Source organism: Pinus tabuliformis, chromosome 4_2 (assembly GCF_031772625.1).
Source record: "Pinus tabuliformis cultivar Carrire ecotype Pingquan chromosome 4_2, CPIR1, whole genome shotgun sequence".
Lineage (NCBI taxonomy): Eukaryota > Viridiplantae > Streptophyta > Pinopsida > Pinales > Pinaceae > Pinus > Pinus tabuliformis.
Genome location: NC_142304.1, coordinates 722,246,977 through 722,267,386, shown reverse-complemented (window position 1 = coordinate 722,267,386; position 20,410 = coordinate 722,246,977). Strand labels below are relative to the sequence as shown.

Genomic DNA, 20,410 nt, shown 5'->3' with positions numbered 1-20,410 from the left:
GTAAAACTTAAACGATTTCTCTCAAACTCTAAAGCGCATGTAGACCGAATTTCTTGACATTTAATCAACAGCTTCATGCACCTCTGGCAAGAAAATTCTGTCTATCTTTATCTTTACTCTTTGACTGCAACAATTGCATGAATTATTATTAAACATATGGAACTTCTAATCATATGATCATTACACCAACAGGTAGATGAAAACTTTTAAATTTAGTGAATTTAAAATTAAATAGATAAAACTTTTGACAAAAGTAATTCATAATAAAATTATAATAAAATTTTAAGGGTTGCTAAAATTTATAACCTAAAAATTACCAATTTTCAATTTTATTTATTTATTTATGATTGAATTTTATTTTTATGTAGTTTAATCGATTCAAAATGTTTACAGAGTAAATATCTCTTTCATATTGTGCAAGTCTCTTTGCTGAATAACATAATATTAATAAACTAAATGAAATCAAAATCAATAAAAAAACAAATGAGTCTTAAAATGACTTGCACAAGGACCATCTAAATCCTCAAAATCATGTGGGTCACCTGAAGATTACACCAACATAGCTCTCATATGCTATTAATAAAAATAATTTTTAAAACAATATCATGATAACAATAAAAAATAATATAATAATAATAAATTTATATTTCGATTTCATTTTAATCTGTCTGCACGCTTAGTAAATTTTATAAAATTACTTAAAACTCAAGTATATATTATAAAAAACAGATCGTTTGTAAAATCTCAAATGTCATAATATATTAATGTGTATATTAAACTCAAGTATATATTGTAAAATGTAATAACCCCAGATCTATGTAAATTTGGAAATTACTGTGGTAAAAGATTAAACAGTTGTTGTTATGTTTAAACAAAGCTGTGACAAACTAATTCTGATTTAATAATTTAATTTAAGTATTTTGTTTGGAAATTGCTGGCAGCCTCTAAGAGGTGAGTTTTAAAACAAATGATCAGTTGTGATAACTGATGGAACTACCCTCTAAAAGAGGGAAAAGCCCTGACTGAGGGATTCTGTGCCGTGGGGACAGACAGAGAGAAGGAAAAACTGATCTTGCTCCAAGAAAGAAAGGAGAAGTGGGAGGTTAAGTCTGGTGAGGACCAGATAACCTGGCACAGGAGTGCACTGTACCTGTTGAGGGCTGGAGGCCTGCAGGTTTGCTCGGGGGGAGAACACCATCTGAGGGTGGATCTCGTGGCTGGGAGGAGAGCAGAATATAAGTTCATGTGACTTTTGTTTGAACAGAATCATTCCTGACAGAGACATTCAGGTACGATTCCACAAACTTGTAGTCCCTGATATGAAAAGCAGTATGTGTAGAAATTACAGTAAAGGAACTAGGAAAATTGTTTGATTCCTAAGTACTGTTAGCAAAGATAGTTTAAGGGTATTTGGAAAAACTAGAAGAAAAGTGTCTGTAACGAATTTAGTTCAAGTTAGTGTTAGAGGGAAATAATATTGTAGAGACATAGCATCACGTTATTACAGGTTGGAAAAGCCCTGTTGCAGGACTGGCTACGGGTAGCAGTCTCAATCCGAATACGGATAATATGTGGTCATTTAAAAGATTCTGTTGATATCAATAGTTAAACAGTAGTGACCATAACTGATAAAGATAATGATTTCTGGTAACTGAGAAGGATAACCAGTAAGAACCCTAGTCTCACTTTAACCATATACCGAAAACCTTGAGTCGAGAACTTTGGACGGAAAGAATAACCCTACAGTGTAACGGATTGGTACCGAGTCTCAGTACTCGTGGCACAAAACGGTAACCAAATCTGTGTTATAGCACTGGTCGGGGTATGGAATAGATAGTTTCGTATTGTGGAATACCGAGAAGAGTATTAACAGAGAAAACGAGTTATTAAGATTCAGTGTGTAGTAATAGTGAAATATGCGCACGGAATTAACTGTACAAATGTTAATGCATATAAACAAAAGGGACACCTTTCTTATCTATTCTGAGCCGGAATTAAACCGTCGATAATGAGTGATATTCACATAAGAACTCAAGAAACATTGGTGCATTGCGAGTAAATGAGAATGTAGATACATGGAACATTAAATCTTGCATGCGAACAACATACACAGATATATGTATTATATGAAATACGGTGTGAGAGGATAAAGCTTATCTAACCTACATCAACCATTATCCAAGGTTATACCCAAACGACTGTGGATCAACAGTTCCCATAAACAGAACAGAGTAATTAAAAGAATAACCTCGTAACTTGATAACATCATGACTAAAACTGTCGAGGGTATATATATATATATATATTTAAAGAACTATACAGTATATTTAACCCAAGATTCTGCATATGGACAAGAACTTTCATAGATGGAAATCGAACCAAAACATTAATACGGTTGCCGAAGGCTTCAGAAGTCTCATAACCTCGGCAAAAATAGATTAACAATAAATAACACAATACATGGTACGCAGAAAGACTCAGTATATAAACATGTAATTAAAAACCCAAATCTGCGCGTGAAGGCCAGATAGGGAAGCATGCATTTACAGCATCAGTCATCCAAGTCCGCCACTAAGCGGCTCAATATTTACAGAGAATAGAAGAAACTTGACGGGTGAATTAACCCAGAAAACCATGGTGGCAACACTATTATAACCAGACAGTATATTTTTCAAACCCTAGCTAATTAACGAGCAAACTGAAAGGGCTCTTCGCCGAAAACATAGGTAGCAAATGAGCAGACCTCATTGGAAACAAAGACCTGCATAAGAATACCCAGGGCTTGCTTAAAACTGCATACAAGACTACAATAAAGATGCTTATGCCGGCTAGCAAGAGCTCATACCTGGTAGTTGCCGAGATCCGTTGCAGAACCTCTCTCCATGGGCGTCTACCGTTGCATAGTCGTGTTGACTGTGTTAAACTCGACAAGGAAAACCAGAAAACGTTAAACAATAATACAGTGAAGGTAAGTCTTAAATCAATACCAAACCTGGAAGTGTTATTTATTTACCTGCAGGGTTCAATGTAAGCTGGACGCAAACTCTGGAGAATAGCAGGTCGCAGCATCGAGTCTTGGTAGCGAGCTCGAGGAGGAACATCACGCCGAACACAAAGACCGGTCATCAAATGAATAAACATTGGAGAGGAACACTTAAATATCACCGATAAACCCTGATCGATCTCCAGCCATCCGATCTCCGGATTAGATCCAAGCCGTTGAATTATGGCGGGGACGGCTGGTGGTAAAAACGAAATTGGTAACACCGAGGTGTCACATGGCTGGAGAATCCAGACCATGCCACCTGCCCCGGGAGGACAACCATAGTAAAAGCATTTGTGACCTGTCAACTGAGTGGTACCGTGGCAGAGCCATAGAAACCCACGCTCATTAATACCATGTAGATGAAACGATTTTGGGTGGTTGTGTCATACGACCAAAGCATAAAGGTTAACCAAAGCAATGTTAAGTAAATCGATTAGGTGGATGTGCAGTCATAACCAAACATAAAGTTCATCAAATGTTTAAAGCATGAACTATAGAAACCGGGTACTATTGCTAATGTATGCCGAATGATTCCATTAAACTTGTTTCAACGCTAACGTATGCCAATTACATAGTGTTATGATGACCCAGATTCTTGTGGTAAAGAAATGTGTAAGTACATTGATGTTAAAATGTCATATTATGGGTTCGAGTAAAGAAATTATTTCATATGCGTGATTATTGTTTTAAAAAAAAAAATTTGTGTAGAAGAGAGGTGTGACAAATTGGTATCAGAGCCCAGTTTCAACACTGTGGCCTCAGGGAGAACATATTCAGTATACAGAAGGGTACACCAAGCAAGTTGAAGCAAACTAACAATATACTTATCTATGTTCTTTTATCTGGAATGATTCAGAATTGCAACAGCCAGCGGTTAGATTAAAAGAGGAACAAGATGCAAGGACCTGGCAGTCATCCTCAGGAGAATGCAGAGCTGTGGGTGCAATTGGGGGCTGAATCGCGGAGTACAAACCGTGCTATCCTGGAAACTGTCCAGGAATTGAAAGCTGAGATGGCACGGTTGCGTGAAGACAACGCACGCTTAACAGTTGAGCAAGAAAGGATTCTGAAGAGCCTGTCGGACAGGCAGAACCCACCCCTGTCCAATCCCAGTGCAGAACAGCAGCGGGAGACAGAAGAACAGGATTATCAGATGGAACCTGGAAACTCGGAAGATAAAGAGGATTACTCTGATAACGTACCTCAACAACAAACACCAAAACGTCAGAAAGTGGAATTACAAGGAGAATTTCGAAAGATCAAACCTCCACATTTTGATGGTGAGCAAGAGGAAGCTGCTGAAGCTTGGTTGATCAATATGAATAAGTATTTCCAGTTATATGAGTACGACCACAACCTGAAAGCAAGATTGGCAATCTTCCAGTTACAAGGCAAGGCAACCTTGTGGTGGGAGGAAATAAAGATTGTCAAAGGGGTCAGTGAACGAACTATTACATGGGAAAAATTCCAGAAGTATTTCAAAGAGAGGTACCTGACAGAGCGCTTCTATGATGAGAAGGCTAGAGAATTTCACGACTTAAGACTGGGACAGCAGTCAATGGACGAGTTTATCAATCGTTTTACCTCGCTGCTACGTTATGTACCCTACATTAAGGAAGAAAAAGCCAAAGTTCAGAGATTTGTAAGTAGCCTACCTTCGTATATAAGGGAAAGGATTGAATTTGATAATCCTAAAACTATGGATGAGGCCATCCGTAAGGCAAGAATCTGTTATCAGCAGACTAAACAGAAGGGGGACACTTCCGGCAAGAGGTGGAATGAGAAGAGAGGTGGTCGGGTGTTTGGAAACAGCAAAGGAGGTCGCAGCAGTGGAAACAAGAGTGCTGGTAAAGGACCAAGTAACAGACCTACTGCAAGGAACGCACCCCGGAACAGACCCATGGGCGAATCTAAGACTAACGAGCAGTCTGTTAGATCAGACGGTGAAGGGTTGACCAGACCACCAGTGCAGTGTTGGGGTTGTGGAGGCCCCCATTATGTTAAAAACTGTCCACAGAGGAAAGGAACAGATCAGATATCTCAGATACATGAGGCATCAACGGTTGGGGACGTGGCACGTAGCGTACCCAGGATTAATGCGGCGCTGGAGGACCGTCAGGCGGAGTACCAGCCATCCATGATCGAATTCGAAGGTAAAATCTCAAACCTGTCCATAGCTGTTCTTATAGACCCAGGGGCTACCTTAAGTTATATTAGTCCAAAATTAGTAGAACAGTGTAAACTGCAAGCTGAAAAGTTCAAAAATCCGTGGCTGGTCCAATTAGCTACAGGAGCCAAGAGGCGAGTCTTGGCCAAGGTAAATAATTGCGCCCTAGCCTTAGCAGGGCAGCCAATAGTGGCAGATTTGAACATATTACCACTGGGCTCCTATGATATTCTGATTGGGATGGACTGGCTGGAGAAACACTGGTCCTTGGTAAACTGCAAGACCAAGACCATATATTATAAGGATGACCTGGGAATTCAGCAGGAATTGCAAGGAATCAGACACCCTGTGCAGATTCGACCTATTACAGCTAACCAATTAGTTAAGTGCTTCAAGAAGAAATGTCAAATCTACGCTATCCAGGTGGGATACGCAAACCAGAAAGACAAAACTGTTATGCTGGGTAACATTCCGATAGTGCAGGAGTTTACAGATGTCTTTCCCGAGGAAGTGCCGGGATTACCACCAAAGCGGGATGTGGATTTTACAATTGAGCTAATCCCGGGGGCAGCACCTGTATCTCGGGCACCTTACCGTATGAGTGTGCCAGAATTAACAGAATTAAAGATGCAGCTCCAAGAACTGTTAGATAAAAATTACATTCGTCCCAGCGTGTCGCCCTGGGGAGCCCCAGTGCTGTTCGTCAAAAAGAAAGACGGGACCTTTCGGATGTGCATTGATTATCGCCAGCTAAACAAGCTTACAATCAAAAATAAATATCCATTGCCTAGAATTGACGAGCTCTTTGATCAAGTGAAAGGGGCAACGATATTTTCAAAAATTGACCTGCGATCTGGTTACCACCAGATCAGAATAAAAGAGGAAGATATCGCCAAGACCGCATTCAGAACGCGGTATGGGCATTATGAGTTCGTGGTGCTACCCTTTGGGCTGACAAATGCACCTGCCACTTTCATGTGTTTGATGAACAGTGTGTTTCATCAGTTTTTGGATAAGTTTGTGCTGATATTTATAGATGACATTCTGATTTACAGCAAATCAAGGAAGGAACATGAGGAGCACCTGAGATTGGTATTGCAAACCTTGCGGGAACATCAATTATTTGCAAAATTCAGCAAATGCGACTTTTACAAGGAGGAGATACAATATTTGGGCCACGTAATCACTAAAGAAGGCATTGCAGTGGACCCTGAGAAGATTAGAACTATAATGGAGTGGCCTATACCAAAGGACGTGGCCGATATTAGGTCCTTTATGGGGTTGGCAGGGTATTACAGAAGATTTGTCGAAGGCTTTTCGAGAGTAGCATATCCAATCACCTCGTTGCAAAAGAAAGGAAAAATATTTAAATGGACCTCAGAGTGTCAGAAGAGCTTTGAGCAGCTCAAGCACTTACTCACTTCTGCACCGATATTAAGTATCGCAGACCCTAACAAGGATTACGTAGTCTGCACGGACGCAAGCAAAGAAGGTGTGGGAGGAGTGCTGATGCAGGATGGAAGGGTCATTGCTTATGAGTCTAGAAAGCTGAAAGAGCATGAGCAGAAGTATTCTGCTTATGACATGGAGCTGGCTGCTGTCATTCATGCCTTGAAAATGTGGCGACATTACCTTTTGGGCAGAAAATTTCTGTTATTGACAGATCACCACAGTCTAACGAACTACTTCAGTCAACCCACCTTAAATACGAGACAAGCTCGCTGGGCTGACTTCTTAAGTGGGTTCGACTTTGAAATTAAGCATCTGAAGGGTAAAGAAAACCGAGTAGCGGATGCCTTAAGTCGGAAGGTGCAATGTATGTGCAGAATTTCAGTTAGTAAGTGGCAAAGTACCTTATTGGAAAACATAAGAATAGCAAGTAAACAAGATGTTGTTTATCAGCACATCAAACAGCAATTACAGCAACAATCTGATAAGGAACTACAACAAGGGTACAAGCTAGGTAATGATGATATGTTGTACTTTAACAACAGGCTGTATGTACCCAATGAGGACAGCATTAAGAAGCTGATTTTAGATGAATTTCACACCAGCCATTATACGGGCCATCCGGGGTACCAGAAAATGGTTACCGCACTCCGCAAAGAATACTACTGGCCAAAAATGAAGAAAGAGATAGCTGTGTATCTAGCACGCTGTCTAGAATGTCAGCAAATTAAGGCGGAACACATGCATCCAGCAGGGTTGTTACAACCTCTACCCATTCCGGAATGGAAATGGGAGACTATCTCCATGGATTTTATAACGGGACTGCCCAAGACCAAGAAGAATAATGATTCCATTATGGTGGTAGTCGATAAGCTGAGTAAGGCAGCCCATTTCATACCTGTGCAATCGACATTTAAAGCTGTACAAATTGCCCATATTTTCATGCAGCATGTGTTCAAATTGCACGGGTTGCCAAAAGTGATTATTTCCGATCGGGATGTCAAGTTTACATCAACCTTTTGGAGGACATTGTTTGCTGAACTGGGGACACAGCTGAATTTTAGTACAGCCTATCATCCCCAAACAGATGGTCAAACAGAACGAGTAAACCAAGTAGTGGAAGACATGCTGAGGGCATGCGTAATGATGAAGCCAACTCAATGGGAAGACTATTTACATTTAGTCGAATTTGCATACAACAATGGGTACCATTCCTCAACTCAGATGAGTCCTTTTGAGGTTATGTACGGGCGGAAGTGCCGCACCCCCGCAAGCTGGGGTGGACCGGAAGATAAGCTGCGAATTGGTCCTGACATGTTACAGGAAATGGAGAATACAGTAAAGAGGGTGCGTGCTAACTTGAAAGCCGCTCAGGACAGACAGAAAAGTTTCGCTGATCGGAAGAGGAGATTCAAGGAATTCCAGGTTGGAGATCATGTATTTGTAAGGATCCAACCAAGAAGAAGCACTTTGCAATGGAGCGGATGTGTCAAACTGGCACCTCGTTACTTTGGGCCTTTTCAGATTTTGGCCAAAGTAGGACCAGTCGCCTATCAGCTTGCCTTACCAAGCCATATTAGGATTCACAATGTGTTTCACGTATCCGTATTAAAGCAATACGTTTACGATCCCAAACATGTGATTCAATGGCAGAATGTACGGGTAAGAAGTAATCTGGTTATTATGGATAAGTATTGTTTATAAACTGAGAAATTAACTAAATTCATTGCTGTTTGCAGGTCGAGCCGGAAGGCGAGGTTCTGGTCGAACCACTGACCATTCTCGACCGGAGAGAAGTGCAGCTGCGGAAACGAGTTATTTCCCAAGCTAAAGTGCAGTGGCAGCACTACGGACCAGAGGAGGCCACTTGGGAAGAAGAGGAACTCCTTAGGAAGGCTTATCCAAACCTGTTTACAGGGGATAGACATCGGGACGATGTCCAATCTCAGGAGGGGGAGATGTAATAACCCCAGATCTATGTAAATTTGGAAATTACTGTGGTAAAAGATTAAACAGTTGTTGTTATGTTTAAACAAAGCTGTGACAAACTAATTCTGATTTAATAATTTAATTTAAGTATTTTGTTTGGAAATTGCTGGCAGCCTCTAAGAGGTGAGTTTTAAAACAAATGATCAGTTGTGATAACTGATGGAACTACCCTCTAAAAGAGGGAAAAGCCCTGACTGAGGGATTCTGTGCTGTGGGGACAGACAGAGAGAAGGAAAAAACTGATCTTGCTCCAAGAAAGAAAGGAGAAGTGGGAGGTTAAGTCTGGTGAGGACCAGATAACCTGGCACAGGAGTGCACTGTACCTGTTGAGGGCTGGAGGCCTGCAGGTTTGCTCGGGGGGAGAACACCGTCTGAGGGTGGATCTCGTGGCTGGGAGGAGAGCAGAATATAAGTTCAGGTGACTTTTGTTTGAACAGAATCATTCCTGACAGAGACATTCAGGTACGATTCCACAAACTTGTAGTCCCTGATATGAAAAGCAGTATGTGTAGAAATTACAGTAAAGGAACTAGGAAAATTGTTTGATTCCTAAGTACTGTTAGCAAAGATAGTTTAAGGGTATTTGGAAAAACTAGAAGAAAAGTGTCTGTAACGAATTTAGTTCAAGTTAGTGTTAGAGGGAAATAATATTGTAGAGACATAGCATCAAGTTATTACAGGTTGGAAAAGCCCTGTTGCAAGACTGGCTACGGGTAGCAGTCTCAATCCGAATACGGATAATATGTGGTCATTTAAAAGATTCTGTTGATATCAATAGTTAAACAGTAGTGACCATAACTGATAAAGATAATGATTTCTGGTAACTGAGAAGGATAACCAGTAAGAACCCTAGTCTCACTTTAACCATATACCGAAAACCTTGAGTCGAGAACTTTGGACGGAAAATAATAACCCTACAGTGTAACGGATTGGTACCGAGTCTCAGTACTCGTGGCACAAAACGGTAACCAAATCTGTGTTATAGCACTGGTCGGGGTATGGAATAGATAGTTTCGTATTGTGGAATACCGAGAAGAGTATTAACAGAGAAAACGAGTTATTAAGATTCAGTGTGTAGTAATAGTGAAATATGCGCACGGAATTAACTGTACAAATGTTAATGCATATAAACAAAAGGGATACCTTTCTTATCTATTCTGAGCCGGAATTAAACCGTCGATAATGAGTGATATTCACATAAGAACTCAAGAAACATTGGTGTATTGCGAGTAAATGAGAATGTAGATACTTGGAACATTAAATCTTGCATGCGAACAACATACACAGATATATGTATTATATGAAATACGGTGTGAGAGGATAAAGCTTATCTAACCTACATCAACCATTATCCAAGGTTATACCCAAACGACTGTGGATCAACAGTTCCCATAAACAGAACAGAGTAATTAAAAGAATAACCTCGTAACTTGATAACATCATGACTAAAACTGTCGAGGATATATATATATATATATATTTAAAGAACTATACAGTATATTTAACCCAAGATTCTGCATATGGACAAGAACTTTCATAGATGGAAATCGAACCAAAACATTAATACGGTTGCCGAAGGCTTCAGAAGTCTCATAACCTCGGCAAAAATAGATTAACAATAAATAACACAATACATGGTACGCAGAAAGACTCAGTATATAAACATGTAATTAAAAACCCAAATCTGCGCGTGAAGGCCAGATAGGGAAGCATGCATTTACAGCATCAGTCATTCAAGTCCGCCGCTAAGCGGCTCAATATTTACAGAGCATAGAAGAAACTTGACGGGTGAATAAACCCAGAAAACCATGGTGGCAACACTATTATAACCAGACAGTATTTTTCAAACCCTAGCTAATTAACGAGCAAACTGAAAGGGCTCTTCGCCGAAAACATAGGTAGCAAATGAGCAGACCTCATTGGAAACAAAGACCTGCATAAGAATACCCAGGGCTTGCTTAAAACTGCATACAAGACTACAATAAAGATGCTTATGCCGGCTAGCAAGAGCTCATACCTGGTAGTTGCCGAGATCCGTTGCAGAACCTCTCTCCATGGGCGTCTACCGTTGCATAGTCGTGTTGACTGTGTTAAACTCGACAAGGAAAACCAGAAAACGTTAAACAATAATACAGTGAAGGTAAGTCTTAAATCAATACCAAACCTGGAAGTGTTATTTATTTACCTGCAGGGTTCAATGTAAGCTGGACGCAAACTCTGGAGAATAGCAGGTCGCAGCATCGAGTCTTGGTAGCGAGCTCGAGGAGGAACATCACGCCGAACACAAAGACCGGTCATCAAATGAATAAACATTGGAGAGGAACACTTAAAGATCACCGATAAACCCTGATCGATCTCCAGCCATCCGATCTCCGAATTAGATCCAAGCCGTTGAATTATGGCGGGGACGGCTGGTGGTAAAAACGAAATTGGTAACACCGAGGTGTCACATGGCTGGAGAATCCAGACCATGCCACCTGCCCCGGGAGGACAACCATAGTAAAAGCATTTGTGACCTGTCAACTGAGTGGTACCGTGGCAGAGCCATAGAAACCCACGCTCATTAATACCATGTAGATGAAACGATTTTGGGTGGTTGTGTCATACGACCAAAGCATAAAGGTTAACCAAAGCAATGTTAAGTAAATCGATTAGGTGGATGTACAGTCATAACCAAACATAAAGTTCATCAAATGTTTAAAGCATGAACTATGGAAACCGGGTACTATTGCTAATGTATGCCGAATGATTCCATTAAACTTGTTCCAACGCTAACGTATGCCAATTACATAGTGTAATGATGACCCAGATTCTTGTGGTAAAGAAATGTGTAAGTACATTGATGTTAAAATGTCATATTATGGGTTTGAGTAAAGAAATTATTACATATGCGTGATTATTGTTTTTTAAAAAAAAAATTTGTGTAGAAGAGAGGTGTGACATAAAATCTCAAATGTCATAATATATTAATAAATGTCATAATATATTAATATGTATATTAATGTTTAGATATGCATGTCTTTACTTTAGTTTTTCCCATGTGGGCCATTTTTGAATAATGGAAACAATATTTTCCAACTTCAAAAGTGACTGTTGTCAAATCAATGACCAAGATAAGTGGTGAACCTAAAGTCTAAAGTTATTGGAAAATCTCCTCAATAATGTTATTTCTAGGAAATTGAAGTGTATTTCCAACTATGGCCACCAACTTAGAAAAAAATCTAATAATAAAGAAAGGAATCCCGTACCATATTGGTTAGTGAGTCGAAACAAATAAACCACAGCTTCATGTAAACATATGGCATACAATAATAAGTCTTCTAAATAAAAACTAAATGATAGCCTTTAACTGTATATGTTTGTAGTTGGTCCTACTGTGGTTGGGTTCCTTTCACTGGTTGCACGGAAGAGCAAATGTTTTAAATAATGTCGTTTTTATAAACATTCTTACTTTAATATTTAATATCGAACCCTACGATGGGATAGGTGACTTGCCGAGGAGTTTTGGTGTCCAACTTTCCATAAATTTGACCTTCACGTGATTATTTTTATACGTAACCAACTGTGGTTTGTTATAATTTAGGTAACTCGTATTATTATTATTATTATCTAATTTTAATGTTAAGGTTAAGTTAGATACTAAATTGGTGTATGAATTTTTTTGTTTGTGGGACAAGGGACCTACTTTCACAGCTAGACACCAAATTGGTGTATGAATTTTTTTTGTTTGTGAGACAAGAAATCCATTTCCACCTAATGATTTGACTATTAAATCTACAAAATATACATAATCTACCCATAATTTTACACTTCCCTTAATTTTACACCTCTGACTTTTTAAAAGAAACACATACAACTTTTTAAAAAAAACACATACTCTAGCTATTAAACCCAATCAAAATAAAAAAAAAAAATCATTTAAAAAAAATTCCCTAAACCTGAGAAAAAAACAAAATTAATTTGGTAGGGAGCATTTCCCATTATTTGGGACAAGGGCATATTCTCGGTAGAAACGTTCTATTAAACTGTAAAAAGCACCGACTGCGTCTTTGTTACACACAATCCAATCCACAAGTGATTATTCAATCAGAGCCGTACGAGTGAACTGAAATGCCTACCAGCTTTCTCTCTTCTCAATGATATGTAGTTTGATATGTAGTTTGGGTGATCCAATAGATCCGGCGAGTCATATTTTCCATGCTATCGGGTTATAAATGAACGGTGGGTGTATATGTTCACCGTTCAATTTCACTAAGGGTAAAATGGAATGGTGGGCATATACACCCGCCGTTCATATTTCCCATGTTATCGGGCCATAAATGAACGGCGGGCGTATATGCCCACCGTTGGATTTCGCTAAGGGCAAAATCGAACGGTGGGCATATACACCCGCCGTTCATTTATAGCCCGATAGCATGAAATTTATTGATTGCTGATCCAATATATATTTAACACCAAAATAATAAATATTGCATATTAGCGAAATCGAACAATAGACATATACACCTGCCGTTCATTAAAAGCCCGATAGCCTGGGATAGCCTGGGATTTATTGGTTGCCGATCCACTATATATTTAGCACCAGAATAATAAATATTGCATACGTCGAACTTTTATGAAAACGTAAATGTTAGATTCTTTAGAGAGGCGAGTTAAGTGAAGTGACATCGCTCGAGACAATAAGAAAGCGGGAAAACCGGGTGAGTGGGGCTCATGCTTTTTCCACCCATTGGTGCAATTATAATGAATATGAATTAATGATAACTTAGTGACTTTTTATTTTAAGATATCTCAGAAGGTGGCAAAGTATCTTGAAGAGTTTTAGAGTTTTATTATAGGTTTTTTTTAGTTAAAAATAAATAAAGGTGGTAAAGTATCTTGAAGAGTTCTAGTGATTATATATAATTAATGGAGTAAATTATATTATAAAATAATATTTTTATAATTAGAGTAGTTAAAAAAAATAAAAAATTAAAAGATAAATTTTAATTAAGAAAAAACATTAAATCCAATAATTTTGTTGTATTTTTTTGATGTGGTGTTATTTGATGGAGCAAGAACAAGCCCTGTGATTTCACCCATGCTAAGAGAAAAAATAGAGAGGGTAGATAGGTTCATATTGTAAAGCTTTCATGTCAAAGTGGTGTCAATTAATATGATGTAATGTTTGCTCTCACATACTAAAACATTATGGTTGGAACAATGACTCGAGTTTGAATGTCCGCATGGGGTAGCTCAAGAAAGCAATGGCCGTGGAAATCAAGTCTCATCGAACAGGAGATCTTGGGTTCGATTCTTGTGCCACCCTCCCCGGAAATGGGGTGAATAACGGACATGTAAAAACTTGAAAATAAGAGGGTCTTACCGAAGCTTACAAAAAAAATTACTCAAGTTTGAATGGTTAATTCAAGAAGCAGAAGAGGGAGGAATTATGAGCGAATAAAGATCATTAAGCTCTACATCAGCTTTAGGATCCCTTCAAAGTCTTGTCTCTTTCCTTGATTCTAAGTTTTTATGTTGTTTTATTAGATTGGATTACCCTAATATCCATTTTGGTTCAACAATGTGATAGGGTAACCAATCTCCATCTATGATTGCTGAAAGTCTTGTGCACTAGTTATAGAAGTCTCCTACCAATTCTTCTTTCTAGGTGTGTGATTATTATCCTAATTTATGCGCTATTTTCCTTGTCATCAAGTCTCTTATTTGTCCATCGTCACCACCTCCCTTTTGTGTCCTCTATCCAACATCCTCAACATACAATGGTAAACTCTAAAAGTGAGGTATGGCTAGAATACAATAATTGTGAGTTCATATGAAGGTCTAAACATGTTTTTCAGAATCCCTCGCTCCAAAAGTTCCCTTGGTGCAATACCTGAGCCCAAATTGAAGCCATGAAGAAAACATATAATTATCATTGCCATTTATTTATTGCAGTTAATGCTAAGGTTTCCCATATGGAGGACATTTTAAAACAAAAGGGTGAATTTTTTTTAATGATCAAGTGGAGGTATACTTCAAGGATTGGGTGTTAGATACAAGGCTTTCACGTTCCATGGATATTAAAATATTTAAGCTTGTAAACCTCTACTCATTGGATAAATATTTGATATCATAGCTAGTGGAGGAGAGAGTTCAACAATAGCAAGCTCTCCTTTATAAATTAGCTTTGATGCAAAAAAGAAATGAAGTAGTCTACACAGTGGTGTATAATATTAATATTATAGTGACAACCCCAATGAACACCCACCACAACTCAATGACAACAATGCTTATAGTCCATGTGGAAATATTCGTTAAACTATATCGTTATTTTAACATAGACCACCTCCATTAAGCAGGACATTGTTGCCTGTTAGAAAATTAGAAAGGCGGAAAGATTTTCTTATCTTTAATAATTACTTGTGATGTTCGTGTATTCTTATTATCTTCTTTATGTCTTCTTTAACTTCTTTTCATCAACCAACTATCAAAACATAAATGCATGAAGATCAAGACAATAAAGGACAAAACCCCTCTCCTAGGGGAAAACCCAAGCAAAAGAATTATCTTATCTTCTTCAAGAACCAAATCAAATAAGACAACCAAGACCCTTCAACTAGCAACAAGTCCTCCTCCAATCCACCAAGTCAGCATCTCCAAGTTAGATTAGTCAAGTTCTAGTCAACAACAAAGTCAAAGTCAAAATCTTCACCAAAAGAGGTATCAACCTCCCTTCCACTTATGAAATCTCAGCTTGCACCCTCGGCCTGCAAATTTTCACTACTTACCTCTGTCCTCTAACACATGTGATAGAATATGAGCATGATTTCGGTCTTCTATATCTTTGTTAGCCTTCTTCTCCTTATGCAAAGGATATAACCCTTCTCTTTATGCCTTTGTGCACCTATTTCTTCAATAAAAGTTGTAGATCGAATTGATGCTTGATTAGATGCCACAATAGGTCGAATTTTGGTCTATATATAGTGGTCGAATCACCTTTATGAGGCTGACTGGATAGATGTTGAGGCTGAATTAGTGGAGGAGGGACTAGTCATATTTTTTTGACATAAATATATATTCTTTCTTGACATAAGAAGCCCAAGAAGGGTCTAGAACATGATGACAAGGACAATGACCCATAACACAACCCTAGAAGCACTCAATGGTTGATTTGACATATAAACATAATAAATAGAGCATGAAACCCATACTTATAAAAATAATTTTCTTTTCTTCTCTTTACAAATACATAATAATTACATTATGTCATGATTCGAACAACAATTATGAAGACCGATACTAGTTGCTTTTCAATATTTCTATATACTAATAAAGTTTAAACTAGAAATTTTTATTAAATGTGCAAAGTACAATGTTTTTTCTAAAGAAAAAATCGTATTTTTATTCAACCTAAAAAAACAGGTACAAAATTACATTTTGCATATGCTAGAGGGAATTACAATTACATCATCCAAAAGGCTTGCCAAAATAAATAGCTCAACACTCCATAGTTAACATTCCTCCAACCGGAAGTCCATGTAACATCTTTAAAAAACTAGGCACAGGCTGCCCAGATAACCCCCAAAAAATCCTAGTGAAATCAAACCTTAGCAAAAAAACCGAGGAAAGCTAAGAGACCAAGAATGCAGGCCTGCCAAAACTAAGAAAGGAGCAACAAAGAAATCATCAAATCGCCATCAAAAGAAACATCAGCACATGCCACCCAAAAAAGAAACCCCACAGAAACTGTAGCAGAAATGCCTGTAAAATGTCAATAATCACGGTAGCAATGATAACAACTACCCATGAAAATAAACATGGCCTAGACGGCTTAGGAAGCACCATGAACCCACACTGACAATACCCACCTCCATTGTAGTGGAAAATAGAGGCACAAAATTAGGAATAAGATGACTATAAAGCTGCCACACCCTAGCCCCCTCAACTCCCTTCGCAAGATCTAGGCCAATAACAGGAAAAAAAATCACAGAATGAAGACAAGAATGAAAGACAACCATGCATGAGGCACAACATCATGGCAACAATGATTTATAGTAGCAACGATGATGTTTGAACTAGATTTGGGAAGAATAAAAAATAAAAAGGGTTGCAATGGCAAGGGTTCCTACCGTTGAGCCCCTACTTTGGGCCAAATAACAAAGTACAATGTTATAAGTTTTATGCATTATAGCTTTAAGTGTATCACATTAAAGATAAGATGTAGTTTGATGTGTGTAGTACATAACTTTCTTTGGTGTTATATACATTATGTCACACCGTTCTTTATTTGGTTTGATGTGTGTAACACAATTTTTCTTCTTAGATGTGATATACATTGTATCATACCCTTTTTTAAATCTTGAACGATATGCATTATATCTCTAAGATGCATGTAAATAAAAAATAAATAATTACATATGTTTATATGTACATATGATAATATTTTTCAATTAGATTTACGTTGTTGGTTGAGATGATTGATTGGTTTCCTTTCCACCTAGGTTCAATTCTCATAAATGACATGTAGAGTTCTTATTAAAACTATAGTCAAAACCAACTATGGCTTCAACCTTAATTTAGAAGATCAAAAGTATCTATCTATCTTGAGTAGTGTATAGAAGAAAATAAGCATTGTTAAGATAATAACTAATTCTCATGAGCTATGTGAAATTGCAAGTTGTTCAATTCCTAAGATCATTTCTTAAAATATCAAGTGATAAAAAAGGATGTTGCCCTTGTGATAAAGGGAATACCAATGGGTTGTAAATAAAACACACTTTCTTTTAAACTCTCCAACATATACCTAGGACAGTGAATACACATAAAACTATCTAGATTTAAATGTTCTCGATCATTTTTAAAAATATTATTTTTAATTGAGATTATTGTTTACCATACTAATTGCTAATTTTTATAATAATAATATTATGAAAAAGAAAAAAAACTATCTTATTAATAAATAAAATATTTTAAATTTAATTTAATATTTATTAAAATTAAAATTATTATTATTATTAAATAATAATTTTAAATTTAAAAACAGTGCATTATAATAATTAATAAAAAAATAATAATACATTTAATAAAATAATTTTATTTTATCGCATTTAAAATTTTTATTATACTTAGTTTAATGGTCATTTTTATACGAGAAAATAATCTTAAACATTCCTATCTTTATATTTTAAAATATTGGGGAGAATCTTTCTTAAATATTTAAGAGATTTTTTTTATCAAAAAATAAACTTGTTAGTTTTATTAAAAGATGGAATATTGTAATGAAATTTTAATATTACATAATAATCCCACATTTCATTTTGAAAAGCAGTACTCAATTTTCTCTTTTTATATTTCTTTCTTTTAACCGCTACCACCTCTAAAGAAAGTTTCATAGTGAATAACAATAATTTAGAAGTTGAATGATCCCGATTAACATTAAAAAAAGAATAAGTGGATATTTAAGAGTTAAACGGTGCGACAAGTCATTATTAGCGCTAATAGATTTATTCATCCTTGCCATTTTCTTATATACGATCTTATTTGCAGCTACCACGTTCAAGGTATTTTTTTCTTTTTCTTTGCAACTACCATTCTCAAGGTATTTTTTTCTCAATCCACCTTACATAGTATTGTTTATTAGTAGTCTTCAATTTTTTTTTTTACTTTTTTCCTCTTCCTCATTTAACAATTATTGGTGAATTGATTGACATCATTTGGGTTTTGGTATATAACATTTTTCTTATTAGATAGGTTTACCTTTGAAGACGTGTGTGTTGCAAATGTTTTGCTTATCGACAAAGTTAACCATGAAATCTTATATTTTTATAATCTAATTTTTCAATGAATTTGAATTTTTTTCTTGAAATATAAATATTTTCAATAATCACTTCAATATCTACTTGTAAAAAAATCAAGCTTAATCTAACTTAAACCACGCTTCTCTCTCATCATATTAACAAAACAATTTATGAATAAAATTTAAGTATTTAACGACATAACTCAATACTAATGCGCCAAATAATATAAATTACATCACTAATCATTTAACAACTAAAACCATTGAAAAATAAAAAATAAAACTGTTGTATCATATCAAATTATACCATAAATAATATCATACATATCCAACAATATAATTATAACAAAATATAACCTAACATGTAAAGACATTAATTTATTCAAAATAAGTCACAAGCTTATGAAATATAAATGATAGTATGTAAAAATAAGTCACAAAATTAGTTAATAGAAACAAAATCATTAATCCATATTATCATCAATATCATTTAATTTGTATTCCCAATGTGGCATGATCACATATGTTAGTGAAGACAATCACCAAGCACATGTTATGTTGTCTCTTTGGAAGTTGTTGAATATGTAACATATGGAGGGTAGTAGGTTAAATATAGGTTTAATCAACACATGATTTGTTTGTCACTTCACTCAACACCAACTCTTTGCTTTGATCAATCGTGCAACGATAATTCAACGCATAATGGTAATGTACTAACAGACATTAAATCTCCTCGACTACCATAATCATTAACAAAAATGGTGTATGGAGCCATTAAATTAGTCATCCCTCCAACACAAATTTTCAGGAAAATTGTACTTCTGATTGTAGCATAAACAATTTTATGGCTTCTTGTTTCCTATTTATGGAATCTAGTTTTTTCCTCTACACCCCTAGTCTTCTCATCCCCCTTCCACTCCTTCTATATTTTGAGTCATTGAAGCCCAAATTTCCTCTAGCAATGGGAAACCATTCTACATTTCTCCTCCCCGTGGTTTGGAATTGCATAGATACCAATGTTAGGATATTTCTTTCTACAATATTTTATTTGTTATCTCTTTCATTAGCTCAATCTCTTCTCCTACAATCTGTTTCTTGTCTCCCTTAGCCAAGGAAAATTTTAGGGGATAATTCATAGGTGAGCCAATTTTCCATACTTTTTCCAAAAAAATATTTGAAAATTTTTGTTCTTTTATAAAAATGATATTCTCCAAATTTTATAATATAAAATTATTTAACCTTAAAAATCACCAAAATTTTAGAGAAGCCATACATAATCATTAAAAGATTTCATATTTTTCTAAAAATATCGTCAGGTAGTTAACATTTTGGATATTAGGTACTAGTAATATTCATGGAGGTTTCTAAATTTTAAGATATTTTTCCATCCTTCAAAATTTTCCCGCGCTTGGCTCATTTTCCTATCCTTAAATCTCATCCCTTCCTCCAATTTCCACGCCCTTCCTTGGTCCTAAACTCATCCTTTCCCCTATCCTTATCCTTACTACCCCATTCCCCTATCCTAACCCCCCCTCATCAACCAAGTAGTCATGTCTCACAAAGATTCTACTATATTTGGACCAATTTCTAGGAAACACGATCCCCTTCTATGACTCATGCCCAAATGAGTGTTGAGGCTACAACTCATAGGGACCGAGAGCTCATGCCTCACTCAATATAAGAAGAATTAGAGGTAGTGAAACATGGAACATGAATGGAGAGAAGGTTTTCGTTAGATATATAGGTGGAGGAAGATGTGGGGTAGTAAGTCCTTGACACAAGCAAAACCTACACCAAGCAAACAAACTATATGAAAAAGTGAACATATAATGGCAATTAAAAGCATCATGGGAAAGGTGTTGGTTGATAGGAATGGATCATATGAAGAAATCCTCCTCTTGTAACAACAAGTCAATAAAATAGACAACAAGGTTATAGTGTTTCCCAAGAAACTAGAAAATATGGACTTTCACAACAATGA

At 36.7% G+C, this 20,410-nt stretch overlaps 1 protein-coding gene and 2 long non-coding RNA genes across 3 annotated transcripts; 1 reads left to right on the top strand and 2 right to left on the bottom strand.

The window, feature by feature from the left end:
* Positions 1-2,386: 2,386 nt before the first annotated feature.
* On the bottom strand, positions 2,387-3,154 carry LOC149171593 (uncharacterized). The gene is made up of 3 exons (XR_016259566.1): positions 3,014-3,154; positions 2,846-2,913; positions 2,387-2,761 (listed from the first exon to the last, which is right to left on the bottom strand). It is a non-coding gene; the product is annotated as an uncharacterized LOC149171593 (long non-coding RNA).
* Positions 3,155-3,941: 787 nt separating this feature from the next.
* LOC149171592 (uncharacterized) lies at positions 3,942-9,073 on the top strand. Its single transcript, XM_089426027.1, has 5 exons — positions 3,942-6,192; positions 6,502-7,380; positions 7,750-8,099; positions 8,187-8,324; positions 8,873-9,073. Exons 1-5 carry the CDS (start codon positions 3,942-3,944, stop codon positions 9,071-9,073), a joined length of 3,819 nt encoding a protein of 1,272 aa, XP_089282153.1.
* Positions 9,074-10,236: 1,163 nt separating this feature from the next.
* LOC149171591 (uncharacterized) lies at positions 10,237-10,953 on the bottom strand. The gene is made up of 3 exons (XR_016259565.1): positions 10,837-10,953; positions 10,669-10,736; positions 10,237-10,584 (listed from the first exon to the last, which is right to left on the bottom strand). It is a non-coding gene; the product is annotated as an uncharacterized LOC149171591 (long non-coding RNA).
* Between the last annotated feature and the right edge of the window lie 9,457 nt (positions 10,954-20,410).